The 10,061-nt window shown below is 42.9% G+C and overlaps 1 protein-coding gene across 2 annotated transcripts; it reads left to right on the top strand.

Annotated features, from left to right (window-relative positions):
- The first annotated feature begins 3,286 nt into the window (after positions 1 to 3,286).
- LOC146222223 (uncharacterized) lies at positions 3,287 to 9,994 on the top strand. Of its 2 annotated transcripts, none has more exons than XM_084691812.1 (11): positions 3,287 to 4,019; positions 4,438 to 4,463; positions 4,755 to 4,853; positions 5,029 to 5,065; positions 5,166 to 5,255; positions 5,534 to 5,701; positions 5,860 to 5,910; positions 6,046 to 6,124; positions 6,284 to 6,398; positions 6,660 to 6,759; positions 8,073 to 9,994. In XM_084691812.1, the coding sequence occupies exons 1-11, from the start codon at positions 3,640 to 3,642 to the stop codon at positions 8,905 to 8,907; spliced, it is 1,980 nt and encodes a 659-aa protein (XP_084547938.1). In that variant the 5' UTR covers positions 3,287 to 3,639; the 3' UTR covers positions 8,908 to 9,994. The 2 variants fall into 2 exon arrangements, with proteins under 2 accessions (XP_084547938.1, XP_084547937.1); XM_084691811.1 differs by having other exon boundaries at positions 5,020 to 5,065.
- The last annotated feature ends 67 nt before the right edge of the window (positions 9,995 to 10,061 follow it).

Raw genomic sequence — 10,061 nt, 5'->3', positions numbered from 1 at the left:
GTTGATCGGTAAACTCCAATAATCTTAGGTGTCTGAGACATTCCACTGAGTTGGGTAACAGACAGATAAAATAAAATGGTATTAAGACCAGAACGTTCACTCACCTGCCATGACACTGACAATAATTACAAATACCATAACTGTATGTCCGGGGGGTGCATACCTGATGAGAAAAGGATACAATGAATTCAAAAGTTTTGCTATCATGTGCATTCTTCTCATTTGTCACATCATGCATTTCCCCTATACTCATATCATTATTTTTGCCAATATATGAATATATATACCAATAGATGAATAAACTATTGAGAAAAACAATCACATAGATGAAGTATCACATATCAATTCAGTGCTGGGTGTGCAGTAGTGACTATGGTTATTCCTTGTCTGAATACACAAACAAAAACAAGCAGGAATCTGTGTATTTTTAAACATTGTGGTTTCATGTAGGGTACCAACACATTCCTACATGTCCACAAATCAAATCTAGATTGTCTACCAATGCTTTGGAAAGAGAAAATTCTTTCTTTAGACTCACCTTTTCAAAACAAGTGGACCGGGCAGATACGAAAAATTGAATCTGCCAGATAAGTACACACAGAAATACAATATGGAATCTTAGTCCTTTCGTTCACATTACTTGTTCATAAAAAAAGCCAGTAACCACTACAAAAAGATAGTGTGTCTTATCCGTGCTTTGCTCATGTAATGCTGTTTCAATGTTATTTCGTGTTTTCATATGCAAATTGAGTCGGTGTGCCTTTCAAGATAATGGAGACAAACCAGTCCAACAACATTCCACAGGATTATTTAATAGTCAAATGTAAAATACATACTTACAGCACACTCTTTAAATATCATTAGTTTCGTGGAATGAATCTATTGAACAAACTTGTGAAAGTAAATTATGATAGGGTGCTGAGTAAAGACCTAAGATAACCACAGAGCTATATTTGACATTTATTATTTAGCAGATGCTTATATTAAAAGCAGTGTACAATGGGAGTGTGTGACTCAAAGCCACAATACAAAGTATGCACAGCACTGCTTTGCATGATGGAACTTTCTTGGAACAGTTTATTGCACACAGAATTAACTCCTTTTCACCATAAACCACCCATGTGTGTGAATGAACAACAAACTGTAATTTGAAGCAGTTTCTCCAAGATACATTTGACCATTATTCATTTTAAATACACATGTATTAAAATACATACTGAAATAAAGTGTAATACACATCCTATTGACATTACATTTAACTATATGCATATTAATGTCACGGTGTGTGGTGGGGTAGGACCCAAATGCTGGAGAATAACGAGGCATTGTGTCAAACAAAGGGTTTATTTTCAAAAACGGGAAACAGACAGGGTACTCACCCAATGACATTGGGTGACGAGACAAAGACTGGACACAAAACAGGAACCTAAATACACAGAACCAAATAAGAAACAGGTGAACACAATGAAACTAACGAGAACTGAAACCACTGAACGAGACGCAGGTGAAGACAATGACAGACACAGCGAAACACTAGGGCAGGGCAAAACCAAAAACAGGGGGGCATGGCCGTGGCCGTGACAAATATAAAATTAATATGTTATCAGACAAGGCCAACATTCAACATCTCACATTCAGAATTTCACCTCCGGCATACACATCTTGAAACCTGTTAAGTGACATGTTTAGACCACGTGCCAAAATAATTGGCACACCACAGTGCCTCTCGACAAGTGAATTTAACTTTGAGTGTATAAGTCACTCCATGGGAGATACATAGTTTTTCATTCCCCTATGCCATCACTGACATCTCTCATTAGCCTACATTCAATCCATTGCCATCAATTGATCAAAAACAGAAAGCTAATATTGAATCTGGCGACCACCCAAGACTGTACATTTCTCATTGTTGCTTCCTGCGCCATTCCGGAAATATTTTATATCCATTAAATTGTAGTTTAAATTAATTCAAAAAAGAATTTCAGACAAATATGTAATAGGCCCAATGTGCATACCTGTGAATATTTGTATACTACATTCAACTGGTAGCCAATATGCACCAGCATACTGTTGTATGTTCCAGTAGTGATATAAGTTTAATTTTCACACTAGTGAACTTCAATAACCACTTGAGCCATTACAGGAGTAATCCTTATCAAATTGCACAGTTCATGACAGAAACAATGCCTCTACAAACATTCAAAATATCTTGGTAGACACAAATGAACAACAGCTACCAGACCATTATATTTACAGAAGTATTTCCTGGTTCATAGGCAATGTGCATTGTCCGTACTTGATTCACAATTTATTAGAGGCATCTGATACAGCTAATTTGAATACATTTATGAACTAAGTTATATTGGATGTTGTGGAAGAAATTTAGATTTCCTGTGTGCTTAAATTATTCACTAATCAAGAGAACTAGTCATTGGATACTAGTTAGTATGTTCTCATGTAAGCTTGCTATTAATAAGAGTAGATTGTGTCTATATGTTAGGGTTAATAGATGTTCGAGATCAGGAGAAAGTACTGGCTAAATGTTCCTTGTCATGACTACAAGGAGAGCTCCAACTATGAACTCTCTAGTCTGAGTGGTCAAGTGTTGGGAGCTGTGAATCTCTTTCTCTGAGACTGTTGTAACGTCATTACTGCCTGACTGTCACTATCTATGTTTACATTCTTGTGCCCTATAAAAGATGGTCCTCCGGCCTTCAGAGCAGAGAGAGACATGATTGAGACCTAAGCCTGGTGTTGTGTTGTCATTTCCTGTCAGAGGTCTGGTTTTCTCTCCCAATCTGCAGATTGATAAATACTACACAACTCAACTGAACTTAGTCACTCCGTTTATGAAGAGATGGACAAAACACTTTCTTAATCAATGTTTGATATCAGATGTATAGTTTAACTGTAGCTGTTACTGTAGCCTTCCACATGTAATGATCTCATAAGGTTGATTTGAGGTGTTTTGGGTAAAAGCAGTAAACTGATATTATCGTAGTCTGCTGTTATAGTTTTGTTTTTATTGACAGTAGGCTACCGTTTTAAATAGGCTAGATGGGTTTACACGCAAAGTCCGATTATGTCTAACATTATTAAGTGGACAAATAGACTATAATTAAATTAAATAATTTCTAACAATTATGGGTGAATCTTGACAACCACATCACGACATCTAGAAACAGTGCATTGTTTGAGACAATTAATTGCGTGTAAACTGATGTATTTATTTATTGGTTTTAACAACTACATATCCCATGAGCGCCATTGGATTTTCGATTTCTTGTCGAGTTCCAGGCGGGGGTGCTTGTGTGTGTTTTTGGGTAAGATTTGTCCTTAAAGGAGACGCTACTTTTACGGGCCTCGTCTAGGCCCAGGGAAATTTAAGGTTTGCTATAGCTTTAAGAAAGATAGTAAATGGCTTTAGTATCTTTAAAACATAAACATTACATAAAAAATGTTATATAGCTATAGATATTTTCAATTTATGGCGGGCTTGCGCGGGGAAACGGAGGCGGCTGTGAATTTATAGCGGCATAGGGCCTTCAACGATGGCTACTATAATTTCTCTTATCCACTGAATAACGTTAAATGCTACATCCATATTAATATAGTCCTGTGTATGCAAAAAAAGGGAGAATGGACCCGGAGATAATGGGGGTTTCTGATAGAAGTCCCGGGTCCACTGGAGACTGTAACCAATCTAGTCAGAGGGCCGCGGCACCATCCCCGATCTCGAGTGCTACACCCACCCGCGAAAGAGTGTTGAGGGGACGCGGATTAGGTCGCGTGAAAGTCAGTGTAGACACTGTGGTCTCGAATGATGCCCTATCCAGCATAGCAGGCTCCGGGCGAGTTTTACGGGACCGAGCCGCTCGAGGAGCAGCAGCTAGGAAAAGAACAGAAATCAGCGGTGGGGTACAAGATCAGAATCGTCGGAAAAAAACAGAACCCCCCCGCCGTGGGAAAGCTCCCGGAGCCGCTTCGAAAGACACTGATGACAACAACCAAACGCCGGTGTAAGTTGAAAAGCATCAGACTCGAAGCTAGCTGGGGAATGTTTGCACTTAGACTCTGTCAGTCGTCCTATGTTTAAAGTGACAGTTTGCAGCAAACTGCATAGACGGCTTGTCTATGTTCACCAAGGTAGGGAATATTGTTGAACGGACTGTCAGGCAAACTAATTTAGTCTTGTCCACTTAGAGGTTCGTAGTAGAACGACAGCCAGGGTAATAAGCTGGAAGAGAGTTCATTTGTTGATGTCCTCATGCTAACCCCAAATGTACTGTAGTCTTGCCCGATACACGTGCATGTATGTCAGTATGCAGTTGATATGGTGCAATGATCTTGCAGAATCTATTGTAATAAATCCAGAATAAAGAATGTATTCACGGTTCAACATTCAAGTCACTTACAACAGTACTTTCTCACCTTCAGCACTGACAAGGCACCTTCAACTAAAGGTATGACATTTAAATAAATAAATATAACTATAGTGGGATTTTTACCTGTTACTGTATATTGCTGCAAAATACAACATGTAGGATGTCTACTTTTCTTTAGGGTTCTCAGTGAGGATTTATTTAGGTAATTTGTGTGTGTGACTGAGTGAGTGAGGGATAGGGAGAGTGTTCATTTGATGGGACCGTAAAGATTTTAGAATCTGAATATTTATTCAATCCTGTCCCTGTGCTTGTTGGAACACACTGCTACTCTCATTCTCATGTGTGTATCTGCGTGCGTGTCCTCCTCAGCGTGTCCACGCTCCACCAGAACGAGGCTCCTGAAGAGTGGCCCCCGCTCCTCCGCAGCACCCGTGTGCAAGACCGAACCCGACACAACAGCCGCATGTGGTAAAAGAAACACCTCACACACTGCTCTCAACATGTACTCGCAACTTTGAGTTAATGACCTTACATTAAGGGTCACTTTGGGCCACTACATTTTGTTGCCTTGTACTACATTTCGTTGCCTTGTACTTGTGTAATGACAATAAAGTTGAATCGAATCTAATCTTAGACTTTGCAGATGCCGAGGAAGATGCATTGAAAACCGTTGATGGGAGGTGAGGGCTTTTTGATTCTAGCCGAACGGGACATACAAATTGTTTGCTTTGACGTGTTGAACTGCGAAGGTTTACAGATCTGTGGCGATGTGCATTACAGCAATGAGGATGGGGACGTGCTGATCGACGATGAGGACCCTCCTTTCAGAGACGACCCCAGTGACCTCAACTACAAACCGGCTGCCAAGAGGTAGTCTCGTATTGAATCCGTTATTGGGGACACCCCTGACTGACCAAGCCACATGTTGGTACTGTAGAACCTTTGCACACACAGTGTGAGGAAAGCACACATTTGTATGTGTGCTTTTTAATGTCCATTAAATTGTAGTTTAAATTGATTCCAAAAAGAATTTCGGACAAAAATGTAATAGGCCCAATGTGCATACCTCTGAATATTTGTATACTACATTCAACTGGTAGCCAATATTTTTTGCGGCACAAAAAAACAAAAATGGTGTCAATTCACAGAGAGCCTCAGAAAACGAGGCGACGTGCAGCAAAGCAGAAGGAAGACAAGAAGGAGAAGGAGCCTGATAAAGAACCAGAGGATGAGAAGGAGGTGAAGACGGAGGTTGCTGCAGACACGGCTGTGAAGGTGGAAAATGAGTTTGGGGAGGAGACGGAGCCACCCAGGAAGTAAGTCAGAGATCAACCAATGGATGGAAGGACTGTCAGACTGATGGGCCGGAACTTGATCAGTGGATGAATGGGATGTCTAAAAGTCAGCTGCTATGTGATAGTATGAATTAATATTTCTGAACTGTGTCTCTCTCCTGCTCTATTTTTCTACATAGGAGAGGACGTCGACGAAAAGACGACAAAACTCCTCGGTTACCAAAAAGAAGGTAAACGCGTCTCGTTGGATCGCAATAACATCACAATTCACGTTCAGGCATTTTAGTAGGCAAACAAATAAATTCAATGTGACACCCTTACAGTATTTCCCTCTATGAATTCCCTATACTTCCTGCACTACACAGAAAGAAGCCACCAGTGCAGTATGTCCGCTGTGAGATAGAAGGCTGTGGAACTGTCTTAGCCCACCCACGCTACCTGCAGGTCTGCCTCTCCCATCAGCCACCTGTAACTATGACAACATTGGCACCGCGTCTCTTTAATTACAGTCTTTAATCACGCCATTACCATCCTTTTTGTGCTTTCTCCTCTCTTTCTCCCTCCCTCCCTCTCTCCCCCTCCTGTTGGCCTTCGCTACTCCAGCACCATATAAAGTACCAGCACCTGTTGAAAAAGAAGTATGTGTGTCCTCACCCCTCTTGCGGGCGCCTGTTTCGCCTGCAGAAGCAGCTTCTGCGTCATGCCAAGCACCACACGGGTAACGTCGCACACGCACAGGCACACAATGTACGCATCCCTACTCTATATAGTAGCTTTACCACGAGGTTGGACCCCAAAAACAGGTCGGCCGTGGCTTTGACCAAATTCCGTGCCGGTAACGCGCTCAGAAACGGGTGGTTGCGGTCCAAATCTGCGCTCTTTCCTCATAGCCATGACTCAGAGTTTGCATGCGGTGTCCGCCTCCATTCTGTCTTCTGATCCTAGCTCCTTTTATATTTGTGTCCTCCTGTCTATCTAGATCAACGGGACTATATATGCGAGTACTGTGCTCGTGCCTTCAAGAGCTCACACAACCTGGCCGTGCATCGCATGATCCACACAGGGGAGAAGCCAATACAGTGAGTAGTGACCCATGGATGGATCATTGTGAAAAACAAGAAATCCTCTATATTAGGGATGGTAAGATTCACCGCTTTGTGTCGGTGCGTCGGCAATAAAAGCTCACGGTGCGATTGCCCGGGTCAAAAAAGTGTGCACCGGATACAATCTGGGATGAAATTGCGATGCATCGTTTCAAAAATGTTTGCATCGTTATAATCCAATGTATTTATGTAGAATTGTGTGCAGGCGAACACCTTTAGTATTGAGAAATGTGACCAATAATTGTATATTTAGATAGATTCCTCCTCTGTAACTGTTTCTTAAGCGTGCTCTCATCTCCACTGCTGTCAGTGGCCGATTCTCGTCAAGTCTCTCGGCCAAGTTTCGCACGAGTTGGAGGCGTGTTTGGGCGAGTGTTATCATGGCGGAGGAAGAGTTGCACGTTCCTACAAATTGCAATAAATCCAAGGTTTGGCAACACTTCGGATTTTCCAAGCAAGATAGGCAATTTGACAAGACCCATGCAATTGGCAAGATATGTTGTGCTGCTATTAAGTACACAGGCAGCACGGCTAATGTAGGTAGTCACCTGAAGAGGTTACATGGTATTTGTGTGGAGACGTCTGCCTCCCCCTTGGATTCAGCTATGGCTACAGTCAGTGGCTAGCTCCAGCGGTACCCCTAGCAAGAATAGGAAGCTATTCTCAGAGAAACAAATCCCTGTTGTGGACGACAAAGTATGACGAGAGAGAGCTGAGTCATTGAGAAAAACCTTACAATAGGACATATGAGTTCAATTTAGTGTGTGAGGTGTTATGACAGTGTTTACAGAAGCTTGTGACTGCCAGTAATAGTTTACTCTTTTTTACATTCAGAGAACACTTGTACCATATTAATTGCATAGCATCATATTCTTTCGCATTCCATCTTGTTGAATCGCATCGTGTCGAATCGCACTGCATCGCAATAGGGGTGTATCGTATCGTTTTAAGAGTTGCTTTTATGTATCTTTAATGTATTGGATTGTTGGCAGTGCATCGAGAAGCGTATCGCATCATCCTCAGTGATGAAGATGCGCATCCCTACTCTATACAGTTTTCACCCGTCTGTTCTGTCAGACCAGGTGAGATGAGTGCAGAGCTAAGCAGAGGGCCGTTTCTTCTTTATGCAGTGCTCGGCAGTGATTTGCACTGCCTTCAGGTCATTGTGACCCACCGTCGTGGTGCAAAAGGCGGGTCACAACGACCCGAAGGCAGCACATGGGTTAAGAATATAGGCGGAAGGAGATTCCCGCGATCATAACTTGCCATCTGTCTCCCCCTTGTGGCAGATGTGAAATCTGTGGCTTCACCTGCCGCCAAAAAGCCTCCCTAAACTGGCACATGAAGAAGCATGATGCAGATGCCTTCTACAAGTTCTCCTGCTCCATCTGCGGCAAGAAGTTTGAAAAGAAGGACTGTGTGGTGGCCCACAAAGCCAAGAGCCACCCCGAGGTCCTCATAGCTGAGGCTTTGGCTGCCAATGCAGGGACCCTAATCACCACTCCTACCCCAGTCTTGGAGACGGTGTCTGGGGTCTCTCCTCCCGCCCTGCCCCCTGTAAGCCAGGAGAGCCAAGGAGATCTCACCCCCCTGCACCAGATGGTACTGTCCCTCTCCCCACAGACCCAAATGGACTCTTCCCAGCCCCAACTCCTCCAGCTGGCCTCCCATCACGTGGTGCAGGTGGGGCAGCAGCAGCAGCAGCAGCAGGAGAACCCCATGCTGCTCCAGTTCAGCACTGCTCACCCCCACCTCTCCACCCCTCAGCCCCAGCTCATCCAGCTGACGGCACACCCAGCCACCACCTCCATGACCGCCTCCGGCTCTCAGACTACCCTGCTGACCCTGAGCTCTGTGGCCGCTCTGTCTCCGGCCCCCCTCGCCCCCCACCAGACGGTGGAGTGGGTCAGGGAGGGGGTGGAGGAGACCCAGGGAGGAGGGGAAGGGGTGCTGTGGGAGCGGGTGACCATAGGGAGGGAGCCGGAGGAGATGGTGTGGGCGGGGGACGGGGAGAAGGAGAGAGTCGATGGAGGGATAGTGTGGGAGAGGGAGGGAGAAGGCCAGATACTGTTGGAGAGCACAGAGGTGCAGGTATCCCAGGGAGACAGCCATGTGTTGATGTAGAGGAGGAGACAGGGCAGGACGAGAGAGGGCAGGGGTGAAGGAAAAGGAAAGAGAGGAAAGGAAAGAACTGAGGAGAGGAAAGGGTGGGGAAAAGGGAGGACCTGATGGAAGGGGAAAGAGTGAAATTTACTAGGCTTGTATGAAGACTTAAAATATATAGAAGTAAAATGTAGCAAGTCACCTCAGCAGAGTGAAATGCACCACTCACTTAGAACCTATACAGTACTACTATATCAGGGAATTATGATTTCAAAGTGATTTGTTTTGTACACAATATTAACATGTTGTTTTAAGGCCTATTTACAACCTTTGTCATTAGTTGGTGTGTGCTGGGAGTGTACTTTGTATGTGTGTGTGTGGGTGCACCCGCTTCCTATGCATTTATAGATATTTGTATAACATCTTTACCTGGTCACATTTGGTTATTTCCTTGCAATATATCCCACCATGCAATAGAAGTCCTGCAATTTGTTCTTGTTTTTATCTCAGTTCTTCCAGCTCATTTGCAAGGCCAATTAAAAGTGTTGACTTTTATTTATTGTGTAATGCTTTCCCATACAAATAATCATAACATTTTTGAATTGGCATGAAACCATAAACATTAAGCAACTTGATAAAAAAAAACATTTAGTGGATTTTTTTTCTTTCTAAGAATATTTCTTTGTGCGTGCGTGCATGCACCTGCTTGACATACTTATAGTGCCACTTTGTGATGTCTTCATTGTGGCCTGGTTCAAAATCTGCATTCTTGCTTGAATCCCAATTTCAACAAGTAGGATTCTACTTCGCAGACCTTTTAATAGATTATGATTGATTTATTAATGGGTGAAGGGGTAATATATCACATTTTAGTGTATTATATTTGATTGCAAATTGTTTCATATTAGTTCTAAACTAACAACTGCTATGTGAAAATGGTCATGTTAACTGTTTCTGTGCTGAATACGTTTATTCACGATGGAGGACATATATCTCTGTACACTGCCATTACCACTGATCACTGGGGTCCCCCAGCTTTCAAAGAAAATCTGAGAATTGGAAAGTCAGGGGCAATTAATGAATTCAAATAAAGTATCTGTGAGTCTTATTTGTAGTGTTGTTGTTTGATCAAAACCGGTTCCACACATAATTTTTTTTTAGAGGATAGAAATATT

This window comes from Hypomesus nipponensis, chromosome 25, assembly GCF_054491055.1.
Source record: "Hypomesus nipponensis isolate SF chromosome 25, ASM5449105v1, whole genome shotgun sequence".
NCBI lineage: Eukaryota > Metazoa > Chordata > Actinopteri > Osmeriformes > Osmeridae > Hypomesus > Hypomesus nipponensis.
This window is presented reverse-complemented; position numbering and strand designations above follow the sequence as displayed.